The following is a 27981-nucleotide window of genomic DNA, read 5'->3' on the forward strand; positions in this document are numbered from 1 at the left end:
AAATCCAAAAGAAACCCTTTGTCTCAGCCAGAAACCAGTTACCACTGTCACAAAGTATATTTAATGAATGCATTTTGGGTCTGTGTTACATAAAACAAATAATCGCAGCTTAGTCATCGGTGAAATAGACTTAATAACGCTTATTTTTACTGAAGATCAGTGGTTGCAAAACTATTTTTCTGTCACCTTGACCTCCAGGACGCATTGATAGTCAGAACTTTTATCAGCTGGTTACAAATACTGAGAACATCAGCATTCTTTTCTCGGTTTTCTTTCTATATTGATTTAACAGAGCAAAACAGCCGCCTTCATATTTGATGAGCATCACCTGTTTGTTTTCTTTGTTCCTGAAGACTTTATTTCTCATCCTTAACTTGGCTCTCTGGACAAATCTTTCTAAACTGAAAATAAACATACATTATTTAAAAAGCATTATTTGGCCCAGATCAGATGTTGGTCCTGTAATAGTTACACATACATCTGCTTAAAAACAAGACAGTATTGTTTATATTTAAAATATTTCAACCTGTGCACCACCCTTTCTCTAGTAATCTAGAATGAATATGATGATATACGCAGCAATAGCATCCCACTGCTCTTTCAACTACAGCTTGTCCCTCAGAGGTGCGATGACGCTGCGGAGCTGAGAACAGTCTCGATAGGCCACCAGGCCGCCGCGGTTGGCCCAGCGCTCCGCTCCTTTGCACTCGGTGTCGGGCTGATGATAGGTCAGTTCCATCAGGTGATCGGTCCGCAGACACTCGGCCAGGTCCACCACGCCCCCTCCGAGGGCTCGGAGCAGCGCGTGAGGAGCGCACGAGTCCCACTTGAAGGTGCTCCCCTCGGAGAGGACGTAGGCGTCGGCCAGGCCCTGAATGACGCACAGGATCTTGTAGCCGGCTCCGGAGGCGTACATCAGCTTGTCAGGGCCGCACAGAGAGCTCAGGGCTTCCTTGACCACAGGCTTCTCGCTGGAGCTCAGCACCACAGACAGCCCCGGTCCTGGTGCAGCTTCTGGCCGGGACACCGAGCAGACGTTGATGCTGCCACAGGAAACCCCCCAGAAATGCTTGCCCCTCCAGCTGTGAACGCAACATTTAGTAGGTTGAGAATAAGTTCTAAATGCTTGCATGTCGGTCATTTGGAGGGTTTTTTTAGAAGCCGCATCCGTGACAACGGATATAGCTGCTTTTAGGTCAAATGCTCATGTGTTGGATCTCATAACATCTTGGTTACAGAGTGGTTCACACGGTTCAGGGGTTTTATTGGCTGGATGTCCCCTCGTCATTTAAAACGCTCCCAGCTGCTTCCTGACTGATCCAACTCAAACTGGGACATGGCGCCAAACGGTATATTTTAATAAAGATTCAGCGAGAGGCAGCTGTAGATTATTTCCCGGAGAAGGAAAACACTTTGGATTTTAAAAATATCTCAGTGGCAATTTTTCAACACCTAAATACAAAACATCTCTCAATACGACACCCTCACTAACTAGAGGACGGCACACTGCAGAGGCGTTGATCCGAACTTACCCTCCACCTGCTGGGTCTTTGTGGTTGAACGGCTGGTTGATGACGCCCATGACGGGCTCGCCTGTGCTCCGGACATAAACCCCGATTAGGACCAAAGCGCAGTGGAGCCCTGAGGGAGCCAGGCGGCCTTCCTCCAGCACCTCCTCCCTGCCCTCTATGTACTGGCTGGTAGCATCTGGGAAAACGGAAAGAAAACTGGCTGAGCCTCAACTCTCGGCGGCCCTTCCCCCCCCGGATAACGCCAGCGCATCAGGCGGCCAAAGCCCTCACCTATGGGGTCGATCCAGATGCCGAGCTCTGAGGGGCTGAGGGGCACCGTCAGACTGTCCGTGTGGGCGTCGATGGTCGCCGGGTCCTGGTGGATGGCTCGCGCCAGCAGAGACGCCGCTGTGTGGTTCCCGTCCAGCACCGTGGCCAGCAGCGCTGCGGTCTCCTGCTGCGTGCCGCACACCGTGACCGCCACGCTCTCCCCTTGATTATCAAAAGTTCCTTTTAAACATACACAGTGGCATCTCCAGGGAACTCAAATTACTTTTCTTTCACCAGATAATTTCAGTTTCACATGATCCCTCTTTAAAAAGAGAATATGAAGCACAAGTTCTCCAACACGGGAAAAATACCTGGCCTCCAGTTTTGGATTTGAAGAATTAAAGCCAGACTGATTATACACCATTATTATTTAGGAAAATGTACCATCTGACCACAAAAGAACAATAACAAGTCCTTACCAAGCCCATTTTCAAACTTGTTGGACTCCTCTCCGTGAATGAAGCCCTCCATCTCAGGGAACTGACCCAAGAAAAGATAGAACATGATTATCAAACTCCGGTGGATTCAGACGGGCCCACTCTTCACTTCTCCTACCTGAACGCCGATGTCATGCCGGATCATCTCCTGGATCACCACGTCAGCAAGCGTCTTGAAGTCCTGGACGAACTTCTTGTTCTTGTCGTCTCCGGTCTTCTCTTGGACGAGCAGCTGAAACAGAGGAGCCTCCTGCCTGCAGACCCGAGCCACGTCGGCCGCTTTCTCGGCGACCCGGAGCAGCAGCCTCAGGAGATCAGCCATGCCTGAACAGAGGGGTTTATTCAACGTGTGAAAGAAGAGTCTGGTCACACTTGCACGTACCGAGCTAATTATAGCCTTAAAATGAAAACGGGTCAAAAAGAAAGAAAGAAAGAAAAAAAAAATGATGTGTGTGTGGGAGGAGAGTATGCGGCTTGAGGTCAACCTTCACAGTCTCTCTGCTGAAGGCAAATGCCTCACAGGTACGCAGCTTGAAAAGTCCTCACCATAAACACTGATAATCTCAACTTTCAAATAGTCCTTCCGAGAACATTCAAATATTATTATGTAGAAAAACTGCATCATATTACAGTCATAAACTGGGGTAAAAATAACAGTGACTATTTAGTGCCACCTACACACTGCTGGGTAGTATGAATGTACAGGAATATAACACACAAAAACTTCACCTAGGATGGAAAAAGGCCTCCATGGACTCAATGTATTGTAAATATGTGTTGATTTCTAATTGCATCCCCCTTTAGTCAGCAAACTATTTCAACATCACTAAACATCCCAGTGAACATGTTTGCTCGGGTTTAGCTTAGATTTGTGACCTTAGGTAATGTAGCGAATGAGTTCAAAAACCAAAAATAACATGACATTCATACCAAAACACGGCTTACACACCGATTGTTTTTCGGTCGTCCGCCGCTTTCTGTTCCGTCAGATCTATTTTCCCCGTCCGCGTTTAAGTCGCCAAACGCAGATGATTGGAGTCTGAGGGGACGCAGAGTTTCCGTGCGACGCGCTGTTAAAACGCCTCATTAACACTCGGATTTCTCTACTTCAGTGCGAGCTTCCTCTCGACGGAAGGGCGGATACATCTCACATCACGGCCGGGCCGCCCGGAGGGAGGGCTCGGTGAGCTCTTTAAACGAGCGGCATCCGGAAGCGCTGCGGCGCTGCGTTCAGAGGCAAATGGGAAGTTCGAACTTCCGAGGTCGGAGGTTGTAATTCTTGAAGGAGATAGAAATATGACTCTTCGTTGAGACCAGGGGAAATCAGGTTTAGTGAAAACGCAGAGTAAATTAACCCTGAGATAAGGTAAACTCTGGGTTGTTTGTTTCAGAAAGGGAGGTAACTAAACCTCAGGGTCAGTAGCTACGTTAACTGGGCCTGTGAACCTAACCTGGTCGGGAGCAGGTTTTCTTCAATAAACCTCGAGTTTCTTTTACAGGCTCCTCCCTCTGACAGCAGCCAGCCAATGACACAGCGCGCTTTCATTTCCTCATTCATTCATACTCTGAATCAGGCAGATTTTAGCGCAGTTTCCATATATGAAATAAAAAGATCTCTGTCACGTTAAAGACTGATGTTTCTTGAACCTGGCATGTCCTTTTCTGGACGATCCTGTTGATGAAGAAGCGGTTTTACTTCGCATGGTGTTAAACGTCGGGAGAGAACACTGTCCAGTCCATCAAATATGTCCATAACCTCATCCGTCGTCATATATCTAACGTCACCCATCGTGGACATGCTCTCACATGCAACGTCCTTTGTCCCGAAACCCTCACACCCAAAAAATGAAAAAACCCTTCAATGGGGGAAAAAAGTGAAGAAACCTTAGGGAGAACGTCAGAGGAGGGATCCCTCTCCCGGGATGGACAGGCTGCAAGGTGTGACAGGTGTCACGTGTACAGAATAAAAAATGTAAATGATGTACAATACATGTACAACACATTTACTCTAATTACTCTAAATGATACAAGTAATTAGCAGAGAATATGAATAAAAGCTACTGTATGCAGAGCCATGAGAAATGTGTGAAACATCTTTTAAACGTGTTTGTTCCCTGGACACAAACCAGTGAGAGACATTAAATAGGAGTTCCAAAGGATGCATTATACGGCAGTCCCCTACAGCACGTTTAATACCATTTTTATTTTTGTGATTAAATATGAGCATGGTGTGTATTTCAAGCCTGTGTGTAGTGCATTCTAACAGAGTGTAAAACATGTAATTTCCCACTGGGAATTAGTCAAACGTATGGATGATGATTAGTGTTTACATTAAATATTCCTGACAACACTATACTGGAACGAGCAGCAGTTTTCTCCCAAGTTTCTCTGTCTTTTGCTGCAGTAGCGTGTTGCTTTGTTTCTGAATACGGTTCATACTCACCGTACGCTTGCATTAATATTTCCAGCTCAAAAGGGGTGACGACCGATTGTTTGTGGTCGTTGCCATGGTAAATCGTTGTATCATGGCTCCATTCATGCTGCCTTCAGTGCACGCGCTCAACTCAAGTCAACCTACTGCGAGTTGATTGAACCAACAGCTGTTCTGAAACCCAAAACTCAGAGTTTCCCATCTCAGGGTAAATCAAACTACACGATTTGTGGTTTGAGTTTAACCTCTTGAGTTTAACCTCTTTGGTTTTTGACTTCTTTTAGTGTAGCTGAGGGTTATGTTGCAGCTAAGTTTTATGAAAATAATAAAACAAGAACTCAGTTGTTTGCCTCAAAATGGCAATGACCTAATTAGTCCTTTTCTGACCTTCACACTTTTTCATAAAGAACTCTTAACGTAACCACACATTGTAGATAACATAGTTTAATTGGGGCATTTTAAAATGTTGGCATGGAGGCCAACAATGCTAACATTTGCATTCAGTTGTCTCTTTACTCAAGATTGCATCCGTACATTCATTGTTTTCAGAGGTCAACTACGCTGCTACTGAATGCAGTGACGCAGGAGTTGAAGCAGTATGGAAAAGGATATGGTGCTGAACAAAGTGACTACATGTAATTAAATTAAACGCTGAAATATTGTTGTTTAATATTTTCAAAAAGACCAGAAAATGTGTTCAAAGCTTTTCGTCCACTTAAAGAGCTCCAGGTATTCGTCTTTTCATCCATGTACAACTGTTCCTACAGTCGCCCTGGATGTTCTCAATAAATGTATTTGTTTTAAAGGAACTTTAATTTGACACAATTTTCTGCTTTTTACAAAGGGTGATATACAAATAGAGGCTCACTTCTATGTATTATTCAACCATATTTTTTGATGTGTCATAAAGGTTGGTTTTATAACAAAACTGTACACCTCATATGCTGGACATTATCGGGAGCACTAAAAACCATTGTGGCATTTAACAGACCACATTTGGTGGATTCAAAATTGACAACAGGAAAAAGCTTCCATTATGTACTTCTTAAACTCAATTACACACGCACAAGCACACACACACACATACACACACACGGCTAATGGGAGAAACCAACATTGAGAATGGTTCATTTTAAGGGCAAATGATTTTGGTCAAAGCTCTGGCGACTGAAATCCATTAGTCATCCATTACGCATCAGAGGGGAAGCCTTTGTGTGGTTGATCAATCCAGTTCAGGGTCCTCAGTGAACCGGGCGAGGCTGTCCACACACTGCTGGACGAGCCGTCAGTTACACAAGGAACCTTACTGCACAGAAGACTTCCTTCAGATGGAGGTAAGAAATATAATGGTGGAGTAAATGGTAGGGTTTTATTTTTCTAGATTAGATGGTAGGTTTTTATTTTTCTAGATTAGACAAGATTATACAAATATAGCATTTCCAGTGAATGTATTGTGTGTGAATTGTATTGTGTTAAACTGTGTTGAATGTGGATCTTTATCACAACATCTTTATGTGAGAATAGAACAGATGTCTTTGTATTGTGGTTTGTTGCAGGCCTCAACAAACAATATGTCAAAGCTGGAGAGAGGCATAGTCACTATAATCAAAGTTTTCCACAAATACTCCGGACAAAAATCCAGTCTGAAGAAACACGATCTTAGAGCGCTTATCCACAATGAGATGAGTAATTTCATCATGGTAAGTTATAGAAGTGTGAAATAATTGTAATTGAACTGTGCAGAATAATGCTCTTAAAAACAACTTTAGGATTTAGCATTTTTAGGTCTATTAAGAGTGGGGAACATTGTGTGTGTGTTTTTATTTAGACATCATGTTTTTGTAGTCCATTTAGTCAATTAGAGTACACTTTAGACACTTGTCCGTGAGGATTTCTAGATATTAATATGCAAATATTATTCTTTTCACACTGGTAAATTTATTTGAGAGTTACATTTATTTGTCAGATTAAAGTACAAAGCTTTGATGTATAGCTTTAATAAAGCCTTAGGTACTTGCTCAGCTTTAAGGTGACATGATATGCACACATGTTACCGTTTCATAGTTGCCAGAGGTTCATCAAACCAGATTTATTTATTAACTTATCAATTTATCGATATATTTATTTACTGTCATTCAATTTTCCCGCTGGACAGAAAATCAAGGAAAAAGACACCCTGGATAAGCTCTTTGCGGACCTCGATCAGAACGGAGACCTAGAGATTGACTTCAAAGAGTTCATCGGCCTCGTCGCCATGGTTACCTCAGCATGCAACGAGCTGTTCGTCCCAAAACAACCATAATAATTAGTCATTACTCATTAAACATTTAAGGATCCCCAAGAGTGTCCGAAACATTTTATTAGTGTCTGAGAAGGTTTTTTACTACAAGATGATTCTTTGTTACATGGTTGGTGTAGTAAAAGTTTGTTGCATTAATAAAAATGTATGCATGAGGACAATACATAAAGAAACATACATCTGCTACAATGGCCGTTGGTGTCACTGCATCTGAAATCCCTCATGAACAGAAGTCAGAATTTCCTATCTTCAGATGTACCACAGATTCACCGTCTCAGATGACTGTCCAGGAAATCCAGGATCTTCTTCCAGGCATCCTGCTGTGCAGCAGCATGAGACGCGGGCTGACCTCCCCACAAAGTGTACACTGCGGAGGAAAAAAACAGCATCGTGATCAGTCTAATGTTCAAAGTGCAATGACGAGTATGAAATAGGACTTCTCTGAAGGGAAGCTGCAGCTCATGAATAAAGCTCACGTTTCCTTGGTTTGAAGCTCCACAGGGACACTCTTGAATTTGGTGTGTACGGCGGCTCAATCAGGTGACCGGCACCGGGGTAGGACAACAGGGTGAACAGCTGGGATTTACCTGCGGCCCTCAGGGTTTGCTCGATCTGGTGACAATCAAAACAGCGCTAACCAATAACCTGAAGGTGAGTCTATAACACAACACTATTAAGTGAATCTCAAAGCTTAAATATTTAAATATAAAAAAGTTGAAGTGAACATGTGTGAGATCAAGACTACTCAGAAGTTTGACATACCAAATATAATAAATGAAGGAGAAGATAAAGATGCTTTTTCAGTAATATCATTTAAAATGTAGTTTACCAGGTTTGCGTTCTCCATACTTGAGGTACTTAGATCATCTTCACCCACTATGTACATTAAAGGACAGGGAAGGTCCTCTAGCTGTAAAAAAGAAAACCCTAGATGTCATTCTTGAGCAGAGTTTATTTAATCAATACAAAAAAACGAATGTGCATATTGTCTTAATATTTTGTAAGTCATGTTGTGGATTGGTACTGTCTTCACCTTCACTTTGCTCTCAGGGGGAAGGTTTGCAGGCAAGGACATTTCTTTAAAACTCACACAGCCTTGATCATCAAACCGCCAATATCTCTGCTCACTAAAAGGACAAGTTAGCAGGTAAAAATACAGCCACTGGAGAAATAGTTGAAAACAAAGCCTGTGAAGCTATTTAGTAGATTTCAATTAATTAAGCACTTCAATTTTATATTCCCTATTATACCTATACAAACACTTTACTTTTCAAAGTTTTCAGTCCGGCCATCTGCATGTGTGAGCATGGTGCTTCCTACTGGGCCATTGATACAAACCAAACAGGAAGGCTGGAGGAGAAAACGTTTACTGTTGAAATGCAATGTGACGTCACCAGAAACATGTGTGATTTAACACATACCTGTTAGTTGATCAGCGAGTCGATAAAGAAATGGTTGACGGAGAAAGTCCTTTCCAACATACCTTGACACCAACTCTGGTGGCAATTCTGAGGCTCAGGTAGGCCCCAAACGAGAGCCCCACGATCCCAATTCTGTCTGCAACAACCTGACGATGATCTTGAAGTATGCGGTATGCTGACTGTCCAAACAGATGTGTCAAAGGGATGATAAAACAATCAAAGTAAATGGAAGTTATTCTAAATATATATTTTTTTTAAACTGGAAATTAAGCATTGTCTCCTACTTTGAAATATGGATCGCCAACATTGACACGATTGTGAGGTCCAGGCAAATCTTTGTGCCCCAAGTAGGCAAGAGAAAAGCTAGCATAGCCCTTGGATGCAAAAAGGGCGGCGCGGTACTCTACCAGTCCTCCACCCATTCCCCACAGGTCCAACACAGCGGGAAAAGGGCCTGGGCCTGCAAGAAATCAGTAAAGCAGGTTCTGTTCAGTCAGAAACAGTCTTTAAAAAAGGTGAGCGAATTCATTAAAACGTGTGCTCACCAGGCGGAAAAAACAACGTCCCCACAACTCCATCCTGGCGGATCTCTGTTCTCCGTACGCCTGGTGCCATGTACCAGCGCTCAGTACTTACTGCCGCCAGCTCCGTCGTCTTTCTCTCACTGGGGGACACGTGGCCCTCCAGTAATGACAGGAGCATTACGTATGGAGTCTCTACGTTTTTTTTCCTCAACCTGAAACAAATGTTTCAATAATTTAGCATTCAGCATTTTTGTCAGTTTGTCAGTATTCCCCCTTCCTAAAATGTCAATAACACATCTGTGTGAACGTCATGAAGATTTAAACAAGGCATGATTAAATAAACCTGAGGTGACAGGTTTATTCAGCGTCAGTATTTCTGTTGCAGGTAGTTCACTGCTGAAAGGTTCAAATGTAAAATGAATGAACGCCTTTTTTTACATTTGTTTAAATTAAACAATTAATAGTTGGAGTTGGGTTAGGTTCCGTTATTTACAGTGTTTAAATAAAGTGTTTGGGGTTCGCTACAACTACAAAAGTCAACTCAAAAGTTGGGGTTTCTTTGTCATTCAGCTTTTTTTCAACACCTGCCTCAAACCTTCTCTTGAACCAGGAGCAGGCTGTAATCCCCAGAAGAGTCCCATTGGCTCACAGCCCAAGTATAAACCCCCAACTGAATGATCCCTGCTCACTTTGGACGAGAGACAATCACAGCGGGTAGAAGATCACTGCAAGTCTGAATGATCTGATTAGAAAAAAATCCATTCCCACAATACATAGATTCAATGTTATATTGTTACTTTCCTTTACAATTTGTGTTTTTAGCTGATGAGTTGGAACTAGATTACACTTAATTGCACTTAAAGTTCAAATCTCCTTTTAGCTTTAATAAATTGTATAATCAGATAATCAGCATAATCAAAATATTGTGTATAATTCAATATGTTGCAGTTGATGAATTATATTTAGAGTAATTATTACAAAAGTATTACATATAATCCAACAGGAAATATACTGTACCGGGACTTACAGTTGACAGTGCCATCTGCATTTGTGTTATAATGGGCAAATGACTCCCAAAGATCACCTTCATCACTTTGCATTTGTGCACACACTGTGATGGGACTCTGTGGTGGAAGGAAACGTCCTTTGATGCTGATGTGTTCATCTATTAGGGCGCGAACAGGGGCAGCTGTCAGCAGAGGAGCGGGTTTAAAGCTGCTGTTCCACCGAACTCCAGCTGCGGGTGAAAGAAAAATGTACTTTTGAGCTTTGAAATACAAATAATTGGTGATTCACCAAATTCAGAAATGACTATTTCAATGTGTTGACAAGTTTCAGAAGACGTTTTCCACATACACACCTATCAGAGTCACTATCCCGCCTAATGTGAGCTCGGCATGAGGACGGGAGGACTTGGAATCAAATCACTAACCCTGTGATTAATCATTCCCCTTCTCTACTCCACTGTGTGCTTCTGCAAAACTCACCTAACTAGAGCCAATGACGAGGTGTGGGCCACGTTGTTTTCACTGACGTAAGTGCAGAAATTCATGACAGAAGACTGTTAAAGAAAATGCAATCTTAAAATGTGTGTATATATAGTTTAAAAAGTATAAATGCACACTTCCAGTTTTTTTTAAGGTTCTGATTCAAAAAGAGTAATGGTGAAGAAAGATAACTTCTTTGTGGAGCTTGGAGGAATGAATAAACAGACATACCTCTTTGGTCTTATTAATCCTAACATTTACTCTACTTGTGATTTCTAATAAATACGTTTGAGAGTAATCTGATACTTGTAAGAATATCAAAGGCTAAGATGGTCACACAAATCTAAATCACTACTTCATTCAAATGAAACAGTTGAAGACCTGCAGTATTGAGAGCAGCAAATGCACTCCGGGTCAAAGTAGACCCCACTGCTCATTACCAACCCAAGTTCTTCAAAGACTTCTTAGACTACAATAAAGTTGTCTTACCCACAGCCCGATGCAAACATGCCAGGTTCCTGAATACACGGATGCATGAAATCATTTTAGTTTGTAGTTGTCGGACTGGTGACGGTGTTACGTGCCCACTGGTTTTTTAACTTTTGAACTGGTTTGTTTACGCGTGTGCATTTGCTCCGATTTGCGCGTTGTCCAGCTCGGTCACCTGATTCGTCACACATTCGCAAATTCGAACCCTGTCGTTTTCTTGCCGCTGACGATGCACAAGTTTATGTATAGAAAACATCTGGGTAATTCATAAGCTCGATTGGTCGACGGCGTATCGCAGGCGTCATAGAACGTATTGTTATTTTGAGGTTGTGGCGATCTTTTAATAAATATCTTTTCCTCAATCTCTTTTTACGTGGCAGTGATGCAGTGCTCACTTATACAATGTAATCGCTGCAATGTATATGTGATGCATTTTGAACATTTTCAGCAATATGTTTGCGAATGTGACGAATCAGGTGACCGAGGCAGCAACATCTGCCGCTGTCGGGGGAAAACAAACACGGACGCGTAGACGAACCAGTAGGCACGTAACACCGGGTGATGTCTATTTAGTGAAATAGGATTGTCATTGACGCTTTGCACGGTTAAACATTAACCCTCCTATTACCTTTGGGCTCAATTTGACCCCATTCGATGTTTAACGCCTCTAAATAGATAGCTAACATCATTTTTTGCTTCAAATTGTGTGACTTTTCCTAATTTAACGGGGACAACTGGGTCAAAAAATTAACATGATGATATGTTTTGAATGTCCTGTACACATGTTGTACGCATCAGTGTTGTTCGGGGTCAATTTGACCTCAGGCCGTTTTAGATGTATAAAACAAATCAGGTCGTCGACAGGTCAGACACAAAATCTGCACCTACAAACCCAAGCACTTGGACCTGTAGTATATTATCAAATAATCTACAAAGTAACACATTTGAACCCATTTGGGTTTGGTGGGGGGGAGCTGCACGAGGGGCTACTGTGAGACTGACCACCTGACCAGCAGCCTTCTAAAGTATCTATCTTGGTGCTTTGGGTGCTTTATTATTCTGCTCTCTCTCTCTCAACTGAACATGACTTCTAAAGAAAGATTTTCTGTCAATGAGGTTTTTTCACAGCTCTTTGATCATGTGACGTAGAAGAGAATGTGTCTGAGACAAAAGATGATGTTGAGGAGGACCCTGATTACGAGGCATCCTCCTCTGATGAGAATAATACCCTCATTGTTTACCCTCCTGTTGTCTCTCACCCAACAGCAAACACTCTCCCCACATGAACAACAGGTAGTGCTTCTAATGTCATAAGAATGCTTCCAGGTTCTGGCAGATACGCTGTCAGCCAAGTCCATGACATAAAATCAGCATTTGAGCTCTTCATAACACTATCAATGGAAAAGGATCGACTTGGATCAGAGAGAGAGAGAGTGCAGTTGTGTGTACAGGGAGAGTTGGAAAGACTTGGATGTGACCGACCTGCAGGCCTACATTGGGTGGCTCTAAACCTGATATCTGATGTAACATTTAACTTATGTGCTGGAAAGGCCTGTAGCCTCTGTAGACCGTTGCCTTGCATAACCCTCTGTATTAAGTTAGAAAACAAATGCTGCTACGCAAGTCTTGAAACGTGAATCATTTTTGTTTATACGTCACGCATTATATTCTGCTTGTGAATGTGTCCAAGCAATCTCTACATACAGGATTTACAGTTTGGAATTCAAGAAATTTCAAACTGTTAATGATAAATTTGTTCAAAGATAAAATATTTTACATACAGATCAAATGTTTAGATCTATAAGTCTAAATGTGTGTAAATGTTTACATTATTGATTGTTCTATTATCTTCTTTTTTGTTATCTATTTGTTATTATCTTATGTTTGTAAACACGTGAAACACGTGTATTATTATTTTGACATACTGTCTACTATCGTGTCTTTATACGATTTTTTTTAGGCCACTATAAAGTACACTTACATCTTACGGAAAGAAAAGTGGCTAGGATTTCAAAGTAAACTTGGCACTTGCGTAGAATAATATAATAAAACAGTGAAGTAGGTATTATAACGCAGATATGGTTATAATATACTAATTGTTAGATATACGCAATAATTTGACCCCAGAGCAAGTCGTTTGTGGGGAAAATCCAAACAGATCATCTACGTAATGAATCCAAGGAGTTTTACGTTGAAAATACATTTTTAGCACTGAGTTGTCTTTCCGGATCCACGGCCCTCACTTCCGTGTTGTTAACAAGGTACAATCAATTACTAGGCCTCGACAGTAAAGTTTTGAAAACTGTAAGCAACCGAAGTGGTTACCGTTCCCACGGCACCCGCCTCAGGTCGGTATCAGCGGTCCCTGTGTTCAGTTTGAACAGTTGATCTGGTGCTCGTAAAGAAAACGCGCATGCTAGCACCGGGTAAGTTGTTGCTCGTTGGTGCTGTAACATCACGTAGTCAAGAGAGATAACTTACCGTACTACGGGTTTGCTGTTCACATACGGAATTTAACGCCTCCGTTAACTCGGCTCTTATGTTTGCTTTAAATGAAAGGCCCGGGGGTGAGCGCTTAACGTTGCGTCAGCGGCGAAATGGTGCTAACAAGTGGTAATCTGTTCCATGAAAGTTGCTAACGTTACAATGCTAATCGCTGTGTTTGTGGGGGGATCAGCGCTAGCTAACACTAACGTTAGGTGCTTGCCTGAGTCAAGGCGAGGCAGACACACCAGAGGAGGTTTACTATCACATGCAGAGCAAACTACAATGACTAAGTTAGCTAACTGAACTCCCTCATGGTACCTAACTAACTTATGTTGACTGGTGTGTAAGTTAAAGATATTCTAGTACACGGTGGGCAGATGCTCTCGTACGGAGGGAGATTCTTTCATGAACTCATTTTCTTTGGTTAATTAGCTACAGTATATCATTTACTTGTTAAATTATAACCTTTAAGTCTATTCAATGTTGAAATTTGATATAAAAGATTACAAAGGACAATATTGCATTACTGGCCTGTTGAAAAAGTAACGTTGGAAGTTGTCATTGTGCAGTAACTTGGGTTGGTACTGCTTAAATTATTCAAATGTCATGGTCACACTAAATAGCCCATAACATATGAGTTTTGTGACTCTAATTTGTAATTACAAGCTAATAGGGTATTTCTAATTCTGTTAAAATAGGAATAGGGCTGTTACAGGCTATTTAAAAGCATTGTTTTGGGCTGTTTTCTTAATAAAAATACTATGGTACTACATTTATTTCTGCTTAAACGTTTTTGTGGGCTAAGCTTAATACATTTGATTAAATTTGTCCTTTTGTTCCAGGATTTGAGCTCACACGCAGATCAAACTAAATGGCCCAGCTGGTGACATTCAGGGCCAGCTGTTAACACGCTTTGTCGGTGTCACATCGGTCTGCAATGGGCAGTCACTTCCGTAGCTACATCTGGGACCCGGTGCTCATTGTGAGTCAGATCGTGTTGATGCAATGCATCTACTACAGCTTCTTGGGCTTTTGGTTAGCTGGAGTGGACAGTCTGGTGCAAAGTAACCGGTCATTGGACCAGGTCTTCAGCTATGAAGTAAGTGATACGATCTCTGTCAGTTGCACTGTGTATGTCTGTGGCTCTTGTGGTATTTAAATCTTTGCTCTGCTTTCAAAGCTCCTTGGTTTTGCAACAATTCAGGGCAGGCTCTCAATGATGGCATTCATCTTGAACTCTCTTACATCGTAAGTCGTTTATACACACCATACTAAAACATAAAGGAGCATGGCTTGTATTGTAACCTGTCTGTGCCATTTTCCTTGCAGCGCCCTTGGTCTGTGGTTCTTCATCCGCCGGGGAAAGCAGTGCCTGGACTTCACGGTCACTGTGCACTTCTTCCATATGATTGCCTGCTGGATCTATAATGCTCATTTTCCATCTGCCCTGTCCTGGTGGCTCGTCAATGGAGCCTGCATGGTGTTGATGGCTGTAATCGGGGAGTACCTGTGCATGCGGACTGAGCTCGGGGCTATTCCAGTCAATAGTGGACCCAAATCTAACCTGTGAAATTTTGTCGATACCAGGTTGAAAATTTGTGGACGTTTAACTACGGAGAAACTCGCTCAGAGGAGGTTTTTCCACTGCTTTCAAAGGAAATGGAAGCAGGCGATTCCCTCAGCGTAGATGTTGGATTGTCATCTTTTTTCTGCAACTGATAAACCAGATGAACTGATCTATTTATTATTCATAAATGTTGGACAGTATTAGCTGTGTAGCAAAATACATGCTTTATTGCTCATAGAGGCAGATATCAATTTACACCATTCTCTGAACCTCATCACTGTATTGTATGTTATTTATGTAATTGCACTTTTGTGTTCATTTTAATTACCCTGCATTCCATTTTTAAGAATTGCGATATTTTTTCACTGATTTGTGCCCATCTTCAAATGATAAATTAAACTTCAGAGACAATGCAGACTGTTATAAAGCAGCAGAGCAGCAACATTCTCTTTACCACTTTGTGCTGCTAAAATTACAAGCTGGCCTCGTTGGCAATCAAACGTGACCATGATGTGAAAGGGTATTTTTGGTTTTAAAATTAAAATTTTATTCACTGCAAAATCGGCAAGTTACCTGTTGAGATTTTATGTTTTCTTGTTCTTGTTGGGTTACAAGTTCAGTGTGTAAACATGTATGCTGAAGTGTTTCGACGCAGCAATCAATCATTCTAAATCCAAATGTTTGCTTCATAATCTATAAAAGTATAAAATTGGTCTTACGATTCGTTTTGCACACAATGCTTGGATTTGGCCTTGTCGAGCTTGTACATCATATTCCACAGCCTGCGTTGTTTGTCTCCGTCGCGTTACGTCATGATTTATTATGCGGACGTGGGGGCCACTTCGAGGACGGTTTGTCAGCCACCAGCTGTGTTCTGACAGCAGGCTGTCTGTGTTTCTGTGGGGGCTGTGATGTGATAAGTGCTGAAATGTGCAGCACTAGTGGCTTCTGGAACACTTCTCATTATATGATGGCATTTAGAAAGCTGTTTATTTTGTTAAATTTAACTACTTTTTCTTAGAATAACAAGTCCTGGAACATATATTAGAATATATTTTTATTCTGTGGTGAATTTCAGCTCAAATCTCTCGTCTGCTTTTGAGGCAGAGATTGATGGTTAAATGCTGTACAATAGTTGGAGAGATTCACTTATTAGCTTTATTGTGGAGTTAGGACATCAATTATGCCTCTCATGTCTGCTGATTTAATATAAGACCACCGCCAGCCGGGGTTTTCTTATTATGGATTGGCAAATTGGAAAAATCTAGCTGTAGTTTCATAAATGCACAAACATTAGAGTGGTATCAGTCCTCTCCTCCAAAGAAAGCATTTACGCGTACATCCCTTAAGTGTCGACCCATCTTTTTGTTCGAAACCATGACAACACTGGCCAGCCAGGCATCGCTACTATTTCATAGTTTCTTGCGACAGCTGATGTGAAAGTTTCCACATGCAATGCCACCTTTCTATTGAACCATAAATGTTTTAATTGTAGTTTTTTTTATGATGTTTAAATACAAAGAGAGATGGACCTATTTTTGACTTGTTTCTACTGCAGAAACAACACAGACAACATGCACATAATGTGTCCTCCTCGCTGAAGATTAAAATACAGGGTGTTGGCATTAACATCAAGGAATTATGTTGCAAGTACTTTGGTTATCATATGCGGTTTAATAAAACACTATACAAGTTCATATGAATGCTTGTAAATCTATGTTAGGAAACTGAAGGTGAAGAAATAATTAGCCATTATGCTTCAGACATCAAAAGATAGGAGCTCTAATGAGGGGCAAACCACAAACCTGTCTCTGAAGGATTTCCACCCTGGGCCAAGATCCTTCAATGTCTCCTACTGTCTCTTCTGGAAGTGTCCAAGTGGAAAGGAGCAGATGGGAGAAGTACTAACGAGTAAAACTACTGGTTGCGGTGCTCATTACCAACACTTTGCTTCAGGGAGGGCTAAAAACAGAAGCTGTAGTAAGTGAGTTGTGCTACTGCATTGATTAAAAGCTTCACTATTTCACCCCTGTGTGTTTCTAGATCTTTGCTGTTTTTCTGAAGGTGCTACACTCACACACACACACACACACAGTTTTAAACATGGCGCTTTTATTATTACAAACACATTACTTTGCCATATATTGCTTTATACAGTATTGTAAATAGTGTGCTTCTTTTATCAGTAAACTGAAGAAAAGCACTAATATATAACGTTCCGTGTTTAAACGGTTGGTAGGGTTCATTTCTTGTGGTATGATATTATGATAATCATTTTCATGCTTTTTTCAACAGCCTACAAAGGGATCAGAGTCCTCTCTTTAAGAAGTGATTGTACGTATTGCTCATGCTTTGAGGATATCACAGCTGTTTATATACTCTTTCCCACCAGATACACAATGGATGACATAATGCCAGCATGAAATAAATAGAAACAACTAGAACAAACATGCTAAGGGAGATGGAAGTGGGCGGGTGATGAACCTGCATGAAAAGGATGCTGAGACTCTGAGGAACTATAGCCTAACTGCATGCACAGATCAATACCACCACACATGTTGTCCAAGGTGAAAACAACATCGTTTTCAGTATTTTTAAGCACTGTCATTAACATTTTCATGCATTTGGGATCAAAGACATAATGCCTATGAGGACCAGAATCTAAGGAAATATGCAAATTGTGACACAGTTTTAGAAAAACAAACAAAATAAATCAATGCTTTCACTCATTAATTTTCAGTTTGCTCTGAATCGAGGTAAACACTGCAGTATAAGTACAAAAAACACCGGGTTCTTTGATAAAAACGTAACTCAAGTTACTGATCCATAGTGATTGAACAACCTTTATAAGTCATATCTCGCATGTCTTATGACTTAATATGTCAAATGAAGGGGAATGATGCCCAATAAATTGATTCTGTAATAGTATTTTCTGTTGAGATTATCTACAGTCGTTGTGGCTGCTTTTGAAGCTTTTCAAACCGGTATTTCTCCAGACAAGATTGATTAAAAGCATGAAACAGATCAACTGAGCCGTTAATTTGTTTTGTTTGATATTATAATAATGCAATGCATTCATGAGTCAATCATAACTTTAAATGAAATTGATACAAACCAACCAACGATTTCTTTTTTACAAAAATAATGTTTAGCTTTTGCATATTATAAATAATTTTGTCTTCTGATCTGTAACATATTGCACCCCTGTTGGCTGTATGAAATACCAAGTTTATTCGGGCCTTTAAAGTAAAGTTTTAGTAATATTGTGCTAATTGCCAACGAGCATGTTCACACAAATTAGAGCAGTTATTAATGAAAAAACACTGAACATTCACAATTAAGATTTCCTTTTTTACACAAACATCGAATGGTTAGAAGTTTGATCGATCATAAAACTGAACCAAAGTTTGGGACGAGGCTCATAGGGAGCTCATAAGGTTGTTTTTGGTGTCTTTATAGCAGCCATGCAACATCAACCACAATAGGCCGAAGTGTTAGAGGGGCAAAGTGTTATACAAGTAGCTTGATTGTCACTTACACAAACAGTTATTACACGTTATTGCAACAGATTAAAGGGGCATTCCCCCTGTAATACAGCTGAACGTTGTTTAGCTGCTTGTGTAATTAAGTCCGTCATATAAATGCCTGGTTCTGTGTTTTAAGGTTTGGTCACTGAATAAAATTGCTTAAATTTGCTTTCTTGTTTGGTCGTAGATGTGATCAATACCACTCTCACGTCTATACATGTAAAATGTAAAGCTACAGCCAACATCCAGTTGACTTGGTGTAGCGAAGGGTCGAGCAAACACGAGGAAACAGAGTGACAGAATCCACCCTCCAATCATGCCGATAGCTCACTAATAAAAACGTGTGATTCATTTGTACAAAAGTGTCAAACTGTTAAACAGCTCGAAGCAGCTACAGCAGTTATGTGCTAAGCTAAGCTAAGCTAACCGCTAACTACTGGCAGTATCTTTACATTTAGTGTGTGCGAGTGGTATAGATCTGCTTAGCCAACTCCCAAAATCTCAAACTACTCTTTTAACTATCATCAACCCGTACTGGGAGTGCAAACACATTAACACATGTTAACGTCTCAGAATGTAATGAAAACCCGAACATCTTCTAATATACGGCTTTAAAAAAGGACCTCAGTTGAATCCATCAAACCGAACCTGATAAAGTTCAATCTAGTATTCATTGCATTAGATTGTACCAAAGATCATGATCATCGGTCCACTTCTTGTATATTGCTAACCCAGAGCCACAGGTGTCTGGCTGTATCTGAAACCCTTCAATACTTGGCTTGTTTGCTTTAGTCTGCCTGATAAATAGTCTTCTCAACTACAGGATCAAGCTGAAGTATTTGAGGAGACATTGATTGATTGATTGATTGATTGATTGATTGGCTAGCCACAGACCCGGGTGGCTTAAAATAATCGTTACTATTCACTCATCCCTATTAAATCCTTGGCCTTAGGTCTGAACTCAGGAGGACTGACCCTAACTGATTTGGAGGCCCTCGTCTTACCCCCCTGCCCCGATTTACACAGGGAACCAGTTGGGCCCGGTCAGGACCAGCCCGCCTATCAGCGGCAGGGCAACGGCAGCGAGAGGTGAACTTATGCTGGGCGAGGAGCTGGGGCTGCACAGGTCGAACAGACTTCCCTGGAAGCGCATCTTCATGGAGTCCTGCCTCAGATTCTCCCAGATGGAGCTGACTTCCTCCTGGCAGTCCGACAGCGCTGTGAGGGCACATGTATGGAAAGCTTCCCAGTGGCTAGGGCACAAAAAAAAAAGAAAAGATCAAATCAGATCAAGGCAGCGTCTGCCATTGCACTCTGAAATTCATCCTGTCTACAGCCTTCAGACGTGCACTTGCTGTTGTGGATTAATTTGCTTGCCAGTAATCTATCACTCAGATGGTGATGGTGGCTTCAAGGAAGTCAAACTGAGCTTGAATTACCATGGCAACTGCATGAGACATGGACTAATAACGCAGATGAAATTGCAAGAAGGCAGATGTGTAAACCGTTGTCTCTTGAAGCAAAGGTTCTGTAGTGCAGACAGTAACTATGACAAAAAAAATCCTCCCCTCGAATTTCATTACTACTGCGGCAAAGTCATAAATTATTTAGTACAATGGCTCAGTGTCTTAACACTATTCATTTATCTATTCTCCCCCTGAGATCATGGCATCTGCTCTTTCTCTCTCCAGCATTCTATCAAGAGATGCACACTTCACTTTATGTCTGTACTTATTGACCAAAGCGTGCACTATTGAATACTTTTTTATCTGAAATCATCATCTTTGGTCACAGTGCTGTAGTAAATCATATTTTACAGAAGGTTTTTGTTACAGTCAATCTCAACACATACCGATTCCTTTGGGGATGTCCCAGGTGCACAAATAGATGCTGTGTTCTGTTCTCACACTCAACTCTATCAATCATAAAGTTATTATCACCTGCACACGGCTTCCACACCCCTCTCGCTGGTCACATTCTCCTGATAGTTGTCCATGCTATCTCCCAGCTCCAGGACGCACTCTGAAAAATCCTTGTAAATGTTCTCACACTTCACATCTGAGTCTCCTGACACCATCAGGGACGGGAATACTGCAAAACACACACGGCGGCTTAGTTCAGTTTATAGGCACAGGCAAAAAAGACACATGTATTTGTAATTTGGTGATTTTCTTGGCTCTGGAGCATGTCTCATTATGGTTTTATCTTTGTCCACATCCCCCCCGCATCAAATACTGCTCATGATTATGACACTTTATTTTTTATTTTTACAAAAACAGTTTTCCTAAATAATATGTAAACATTTTAAAGTGTTTTCAACAGCCTTTAAGAAATCCTGTCATTTCAACTTTATTTTAGGCAAACGTCAGTGGGTTGTGAAGCACCACAGATGATACTCCTGAACACTGCCTCATACATTCCTTCCACACAATGCTAAAACACGTCGACACTATATTGTGCAGGAGGACAATGCAAAATTAGATCAATTTAAGCAAAGAATGATACTAAAGTTTGCGGTTGGACAAAATAAATCAGCTTATTGTATTTTCGTTATTTTTGGATCTTGCATGGCCCAAGGCACACTATCACCTATAAGTGTGGGCACCCAGTTTCTACTGTCGATGGGTGTGGGCTACTACGAGCGGTGCAGGTCTGATAACCATCACGCAACACCGATGGAGACAAATAAAGATCATGCAACCATGGCGTGACATTTCCGATGCGGGGAAAGAAGAGGCGTTCGGCAGTTCTCCGTCTCAAACCACCCAAAGTGAGTCGCAGCCCCGGAAAAACCCCGAAGGAGCAGCTTGAGGTGTCTCACCCAGTGCGAACAGAAGAATCCCTCCGATCTTCGTCGACATGAAAAATCCCATATCATCCCATTTCAAGCCGAGCCGAGGGCGCGGGATGCTGCCGAGGCGCTCGTGGATCGCAAGGAGTCACGCGCAACCGATTAAGTGCTCATTATCGATGCGTGTAGGTGTGTGTCAGGGATTAAGCGCCGATAAACACTTGGTGGGTGTGTGTACAGTCTTTCCCTGCTCCGGCCGACTGCTGACGTTACCTGCCCCCCGGTGCGCGCTGAGTACCCCCCCCTCCCATCCGCCCCCTTCAGCACCGGACAGCTCTCACCTCCCCTGAGAGACACGAAGAAGTGTCAGGACGCCCCCCCCCCGAGTGCTACCGGACACCGGCTCATGCTTTGTAGATATTATCTGGTATCTCAGTCAAATCTGACACTGGCGCCTTATGTTCCAAGTGTATTATTGTCCATGAGAGCAGGCGTAATTCTGTTGCAGTCCTGTGCACAGCAAGAACAAAAAAATTGGGGAAATTCTAAGGTATCTATTATTTTCTATGTTGGGGTATTATAATTTTGCACAACTAAACACATGGATAAACTGATTTTTGGAACGTTTAAAAGTATCCATGTGTGCATTACTGTATCATAGAAGCGTAAGGCTATTATGCTGAGTTGGGATACATTTTGAAATATGTGCATATGCAAATGAAAAAAAAGCAAATTACGTTAATTTGATTAGCAGTAATATTTACTGTGATTTCTTTAAACTATTGATTCCCTATTTATTAAAAAAAATCCGTTGTACAGCACCAGATAAATTAGCTGATATTTTAATGATTTTAAAAGCCCAAACATGATTCCAGATTGTTGTGAGAACATTTTTCTTTTAAGTCGAACATCTTTGGAGTTTTGGATTGTGGTCGTATCTGATGACATTGGGCTCAGAGAAATTGAGATTTGTTCACCCTTTTATTTAAAAATCCCCAAAGAAATGGGATGCAATCTAACGCATTGCACCAACAGCCCTTAACAAAGAATTTTGATTCTCTCAACCAAGGAGAAGTTACATTTCAACACGGTGAAAACAGAACAGGTAAACTAACCTGTAGAAACCTCAACAGCACACCGTTTAATATGTTGTAACTGCAGCTGCCATTGCTCAACTGAAAATGTACACTTATATAGAAACCTCCTGCTATATCTGACTGATTGGAAGAAGCACAGGGGTATCAATGGGGAAGGCAGAATGTTTACATGATGGCAATTTACCTCATTAAACAAATGAACATGGAAATATTTGAAGCTTAGAAATGCAGCTTACAAAAATAAAAAGTAAGTATACCACAACTTGAAAGGACTCTGAAAGCCGACAGGTTGATTTATTCTGCCTTCTTTTTGGGCGGTTTGCACCACAATTGATGTTTTTCCACAAAAAGTTTAATGACTTACTGGTTCATCTTTTATCACCTTTCACACACACACATACTGATAAAAAAAGTCCCTGTCAATGTGGACTGTAGCTCAGTCCCGTTGGTGTCTAAAGGGCGTTGCTCTGGTCAGAGCAGTAAAGTCCAGGATGCTCTCTGGTCGTTGTTGCAGCAGGATGCGATTCACACAAACATTTCTAACACGATGCTCGGGTTGGAGATGTTGATCCATTGTAAATGGGAGTCGGGTTACCGCGGGGAGGAAATCAGCTTTGATAGCCTGTTGGACAGTATGATGATGGATGGAAACTGACAGCTTTATTGGTCTGTTCCGGCCGCCCTCTTGGTTCGTTTCCGTGGAGATGCTTTAGGAGAAGCTTTGTCTGTAAAACATGGAAAGATCAGATATGTGTTGCCACATTTTCATGGAGATTAACAGTAATCTGAGCAAACAGATACAGTGCTTGTTTTATCTGTTATAACTTTCAACAAATTGAGAGACAACTGAACATACTCATGATATTGAGATTCTCCTGAGGAATCCAGCTGATGTCCACATCATTCATCCCACCAGTGCCCCTTTCTATTTTCACAGGGATTCTCTTTTTCTGCAAAAGACAAGTTGAAAGGCAACATAGTTTAATTGTATCACCATTTAATCCAAAAACCTGCAGAGTCTCCCTGTCTAAGGAGAATATTTCCCAGGGGAGCGGATAGACATCACACCATGTTAATGTCCATTTGCAGCTATTGACTTAATGCACTGCAATTATTCTGTTACATTTGCATTGTTAAAACAGAGGAAATGAATCCTCCCATGTGCCAAGTAAATCACGTAAACCAAACTTAAATACCGCAATACAAAGAATAAAGGCATCCAAAGACAAGCTCATACCGTCCGAGTCTCCAGAACCTGGTAAATCCCAAAGAGCATCAGAGACACCAGTCCAGCCAGGAAGATGTACAGAAACATTCTGCAGAAAGAAAAAAAAAAACAGATTCATAATTATTTTTATTATTATCAGTGTTAAAAGAGTTCCCTAAGTGAGTGGAGTATTCATATCATACTCAAAAAGTGATGCGCGGCTCGTTGCTGACTCAGACATAATGTAGAGTTTGAATAAATTGCAGTTTATTTGACTCACTAACAACAATGCATGGGCACAATGGGAAGCCATCTATGTTTCAATATCTGTAGCAACCAAGCAAGTTGCAGATGGAGGTATGACAACATTTCAATCACCTTTCCTGTATATTCTGCAGTTGACTGCATGTGTATTATGCTAGAAGCAAAAACAAGCCTTAGGGAATATTTGGGATTTTAGGATGCAATCTCTTTGCTTGAATAATTTGCTGTTGACAGTTTCTGCCTTTAGCGCCAGCAGCAAAATCATCACAACTAATCTCTTTGTGCTAATTTCACACCTCCTTTTACAGGTTCTTACATGTGCTGCAATAGTCTGGGACTCCAGGGCTGTGAAGCCTTAGAGAGCTGCATGCAAGCTACAATTTGCAAATAATAAGTGGGCAAAAATAATTATATTTACACATTATTTAATATTTACATAAAACTGAGATGCAGAAATTAGCTTATGTCAACCTACCTATTCAGACATGTTGGTGCTATTGTATAGCATGCAGCCTTCATTACATATTTTTCTAGTTAAATAATATGAGACACAGCAAAAACCTTTTGGTAACAAGTTTGCATGTGATGGAACATGGTAACACTTACGTTTCTCCGTCCAGTCCCTCTTCCAGCTCGATAATGTTGACTGTCTGGTTGTAGATGGCTGTCTGAAACACGTTGCCCTGGAAAAATATATATAAGTGGTAAACTTAAACTCATGAACCGTTTTTACAGTTTGACAACATGTGCCGTGATGAAGCTTCCTGCATCTGACATGATCACGCCACAGCTGCTCTCTAAAACGTCACCACGAAAAGATCACCACAATACGTTTCATAAATAAATAAATAATGAAAAACCCTTTTACCTGAGTGTCAAGATAGTTGAGGAGGATAACCAGACCAAACGGGCGGCCTGCCATGGGCTGAGCTGGGATGAAGGAGTACTCGAAAGAGGCCTGAGCCTGCGGCTGCACCACAGCACTAAGAGGCAGCGCCGTGAACTACACAACACACAACATACACACATTAATGGACTGAATTTCGTGCAATACACACATATTCAAAAACACATTAGAGATATAAAAAGATTTCAAATGTGCAGATTCAGTCTCTTCTTCTAGTTCTACATGCCGGCAATAAAATACATCGGAAAGACTGCACTGATCATGCTATTCTATATTTCATTTCTATATTTTTCAGAATCATATTGTAACATATTCTTATACAATCTCATCCCAAAAGCCTTGAGACACGTATTGAGGACGTTTTGATCATCTCACAATAAATCAAAGTAGTAAAGGATCAAATTCTCGTATCAAACTCTGTAGTAGAAATGTTGAAGAACATGTTTGCCTTTATCGGTAACATTTGTATGTTGGCTTGTATAACTTCAGATTAATCTCACGTTCTGAATGTAGAACTGGAAGTCTTGAGGGTAACGGAAGGTGGCCTCCAAAGACTGAACGGTGAAATCCTGACTTCCCTTGTTGGTGAAACCCACGAGGAACCTCACAATTTCGTTGGCAGGAAACTCTGAAATAATTATGAACACAAATAAAGATAATGTTAATAGTAAAAAGTTGAAGGAACAAAGCTATGCGTAAAACGACAGCAATCTAGAGACGTCTTCACTTTGTAGAAACACTGTAAAATTCACTGTTTGAAATCCTAAAAAATAAACTCACCTTCTCCGGTCATGAAGATGATGGTGGTGTCGGCATCAGGGTGAGATGATAACAGTTTGTCGGCTGCTTCATCAGAGTCTTCTTCGTCTCCTTCCTGAGGAGGGACATCTTCTCTTGAGCATCAGCATGGTTGGTTATTCAGCTGCATGATGTTAACATACATACCGACGGTTGCATCTGATCTTCCTCGACAAGCGCCTCTTCTTCATCTTCCTCCTCATCCGCTTCAGCTTCTGGGTCATCAGCAATGTCCTCATCGGAGTCGGAGTCAGCGGAGACTTGACCTGCTCGGGGCAGAAGACGCCACGATATGAGCTACGGCAGGGTAGGAAATGTTCGCCCCCCACTGACTGAAAACCAGGGTAATTTTAGAAGAAATTGGGGGCATTTTTTGAAACTTGTGAAATAACATTTAACTTTTGTTAAAAAATAATAAATATACTTATTTGGGCTTTATGTATATGAATATGTCGTCAAATGGCAGCAATACGACTACAAGGCAGTAGTCTACAATGTGTTTCTTTTGAACCAAAATGAATAGAAAACATAAATCAGACTCATTCCATTTTATTTATTTTACTTTGTAGTTTCTCGTGTTAAACAATAAGTTCAGCAACGTCAAATAGCTTGACAAATGTGCAGATCGCGGTCTTTGCATCCGATTCACAGCTTCCACAGTTGGCTCTCGGTTATCGGGCTGATTACTCCATGCTTCTGTAAAAACAAAGAACACATTTAAACGTTGATTCAACTCCCGTCTCAACTAATTGTTTGGCTGTCAACCAAAAGACGGAAATGAGGAGGAGAAACCTCTCTCACTGACTGCACTCGGACTAACGTTGGCTAGCTAGCTAGCAAGCCACCGTGGCTAACGTTAGTTAAATAGCAAATCAGAACTAGCTAACGTTAGCTAGCTAGCAAGCCATAGTGGCTAACGTCAGTTAAATAGCAAATCAGAGCTAGCTAACGTAACGGGATCCTGGTCCAGACAGTTAAATCATATCCAGATAATATACGTTAACACTTAGTTATCACTCACCTTTGGCGATGATGTGTTGCTCGGTCGTCTGGTGACGAGAGGACACGTATGTCTTAATGTTTTCGCTCCCTTTTGATAAAGTCAGCAGAATCCTCCGCGGTGCTGGTTGACAGCGACGTTGGCAGTTCGTTGTCGGCCAGTTAGAGTTCCTCGAAAGCCTCGCATAATCGATAATCGATCTTCCAATTTTCGATGGTTGGTTGGTTTTTGAGCCGGAGATGGTGACGGAGACTGGATTTGCTCCCCGCGCAAGAATCACTCCTTTTTTTAAACATTTTTTTAAAGAACATTTGATCTTCCGCACAAGCAAAATCAGTCAAGGCGAGGATCAAAACATTCAATGGCAACTGGACCGCGTCATTACGGCTACGATGTTTTGACACGTTAACTAACTTGTAAATATTGTTGGAGGAAATTATGGGGGCATCTTTTGCCCCTGTAATAGTTGTAGTGATATCAGTGGACACTGTACAGGGAAAAATATAAACCCAACCACACAAGTTACCATCCTATCTTTGATGACGTGTCACAGCACCACCAAGATTTTAACTGTTGACGCATCCACGAGGACTTTTAGTGGGTTAAAAATCACATCTAAAGCCCACGAAGTGAAACTCATCCTCGCTTTTCACGACACAATTAGCTTTTTTTCCGTTTTTTCCCCACAAGTTTCGAATTGCGGCCTCAACGATCAACACTGCAGTAAAACAGACGAGATATAGCTTTGTTATGTGTAAACCTGCAGGTAAAACGCCCGTAAAGCAGCTGGGAAGACTTCCAGCTGCTGGGGATCGGCTACGTGACTATGCCACGTCCATACAAACGTGGGGCTGTCTAATCAACTTCTTAACTGTTGCCCAACTCAGGAGACGAGACGAAGCGTCCGCTTCACACGAGGACACGACTTACCGAAGGAGACCAACCCGCAGGGGAAGGCCACGAGAAGCAGCAACAGCACTTTTGGTCCGAAATTAAACATTTTTGTTACTCGATTGAGGCTAAGGTTAGTAACACATCAGCGTTCAGCAGAGGAGAGGAACGCGGCGGGGCAGGAGGCGGGGTTAGATGACGTAGCCCCGCCCTCGCAGTTAGTTGACGGAGCCCCGCTTCCGGGGTTAGATGACGTAGCCCCGCCTCCTGCGTTCCTTCTGAGCTGAGGCCCTATGTTGTGTTTTAGTCCATTTTACTATGGGAGAAAGAATGAAACACGTGGCAACTCTCTCATATATTATTTGCTTTTAAACAACATTGTTCAAGCTTGAAAAAGACATCAGGCTGTTCAAACTCCAAAGTTCATTGACTTTATATCATTAAATAACCCCAAATGCGTTCTTGACTATCTACAATACAGATTTCAACAGTAGTATTAGTTAAGATGTAATCTTT

General features: G+C 41.5%; 6 protein-coding genes across 11 annotated transcripts; 2 read left to right on the top strand and 4 right to left on the bottom strand.

The window, feature by feature from the left end:
• Positions 1–42: 42 nt before the first annotated feature.
• Positions 43–3783, bottom strand: inpp1 (inositol polyphosphate-1-phosphatase). Of its 2 annotated transcripts, none has more exons than XM_037447898.2 (6): positions 3209–3783; positions 2397–2602; positions 2261–2321; positions 1803–2003; positions 1533–1707; positions 43–1082 (listed from the first exon to the last, which is right to left on the bottom strand). In XM_037447898.2, exons 2-6 carry the CDS (start codon positions 2598–2600, stop codon positions 605–607), a joined length of 1119 nt encoding a protein of 372 aa, XP_037303795.2. In that variant the 5' UTR covers positions 2601–2602; positions 3209–3783; the 3' UTR covers positions 43–604. The 2 variants fall into 2 exon arrangements, with proteins under 2 accessions (XP_037303795.2, XP_037303794.2); XM_037447897.2 differs by having other exon boundaries at positions 3228–3777.
• A 2152-nt stretch (positions 3784–5935) lies between these two features.
• Positions 5936–7011, top strand: LOC119193959 (protein S100-B-like). Its single transcript, XM_037447918.2, has 3 exons — positions 5936–6043; positions 6266–6409; positions 6865–7011. The coding sequence occupies exons 1-3, from the start codon at positions 6038–6040 to the stop codon at positions 7009–7011; spliced, it is 297 nt and encodes a 98-aa protein (XP_037303815.1). The 5' UTR covers positions 5936–6037.
• Positions 7012–7050: 39 nt separating this feature from the next.
• Positions 7051–13540, bottom strand: LOC119193948 (peroxisomal succinyl-coenzyme A thioesterase-like). 3 transcript variants are annotated; one of them, XM_037447887.2, is made up of 12 exons: positions 10930–11092; positions 10441–10514; positions 9981–10190; positions 9542–9641; positions 8975–9165; positions 8714–8889; positions 8492–8608; positions 8276–8358; positions 8042–8135; positions 7838–7918; positions 7485–7620; positions 7051–7375 (listed from the first exon to the last, which is right to left on the bottom strand). In XM_037447887.2, exons 3-12 carry the CDS (start codon positions 10051–10053, stop codon positions 7275–7277), a joined length of 1152 nt encoding a protein of 383 aa, XP_037303784.2. In that variant the 5' UTR covers positions 10054–10190; positions 10441–10514; positions 10930–11092; the 3' UTR covers positions 7051–7274. The 3 variants fall into 3 exon arrangements, with proteins under 3 accessions (XP_037303784.2, XP_037303785.2, XP_037303783.2); XM_037447888.2 differs by lacking the exons at positions 10441–10514; positions 10930–11092 and adding an exon at positions 13411–13540; XM_037447886.2 differs by lacking the exon at positions 10441–10514.
• Positions 13133–16680, top strand: sys1 (SYS1 golgi trafficking protein). 3 transcript variants are annotated; one of them, XM_037447914.2, is made up of 4 exons: positions 13133–13355; positions 14259–14515; positions 14597–14664; positions 14746–16680. In XM_037447914.2, the coding sequence occupies exons 2-4, from the start codon at positions 14354–14356 to the stop codon at positions 14984–14986; spliced, it is 471 nt and encodes a 156-aa protein (XP_037303811.1). In that variant the 5' UTR covers positions 13133–13355; positions 14259–14353; the 3' UTR covers positions 14987–16680. The 3 variants fall into 3 exon arrangements, with proteins under 3 accessions (XP_037303811.1, XP_037303812.1, XP_037303813.1); XM_037447915.2 differs by having other exon boundaries at positions 13133–13277; XM_037447916.2 differs by lacking the exon at positions 13133–13355 and adding an exon at positions 13423–13542.
• A 398-nt stretch (positions 16681–17078) lies between these two features.
• Positions 17079–21599, bottom strand: LOC119193958 (neuritin-like). Its single transcript, XM_037447917.2, has 3 exons — positions 21332–21599; positions 20451–20601; positions 17079–19763 (listed from the first exon to the last, which is right to left on the bottom strand). The coding sequence occupies exons 1-3, from the start codon at positions 21381–21383 to the stop codon at positions 19529–19531; spliced, it is 438 nt and encodes a 145-aa protein (XP_037303814.1). The 5' UTR covers positions 21384–21599; the 3' UTR covers positions 17079–19528.
• Positions 21600–22268: 669 nt separating this feature from the next.
• On the bottom strand, positions 22269–27661 carry LOC119193953 (translocon-associated protein subunit alpha-like). Its single transcript, XM_037447903.2, has 9 exons — positions 27505–27661; positions 25722–25840; positions 25557–25650; positions 25277–25404; positions 24738–24872; positions 24476–24552; positions 23636–23714; positions 23255–23348; positions 22269–23123 (listed from the first exon to the last, which is right to left on the bottom strand). The coding sequence occupies exons 1-9, from the start codon at positions 27572–27574 to the stop codon at positions 23059–23061; spliced, it is 861 nt and encodes a 286-aa protein (XP_037303800.2). The 5' UTR covers positions 27575–27661; the 3' UTR covers positions 22269–23058.
• Between the last annotated feature and the right edge of the window lie 320 nt (positions 27662–27981).

The sequence above is a fragment of the Pungitius pungitius genome, chromosome 8 (assembly GCF_949316345.1).
Source record: "Pungitius pungitius chromosome 8, fPunPun2.1, whole genome shotgun sequence".
Taxonomy (NCBI): Eukaryota; Metazoa; Chordata; class Actinopteri; order Perciformes; family Gasterosteidae; genus Pungitius; species Pungitius pungitius.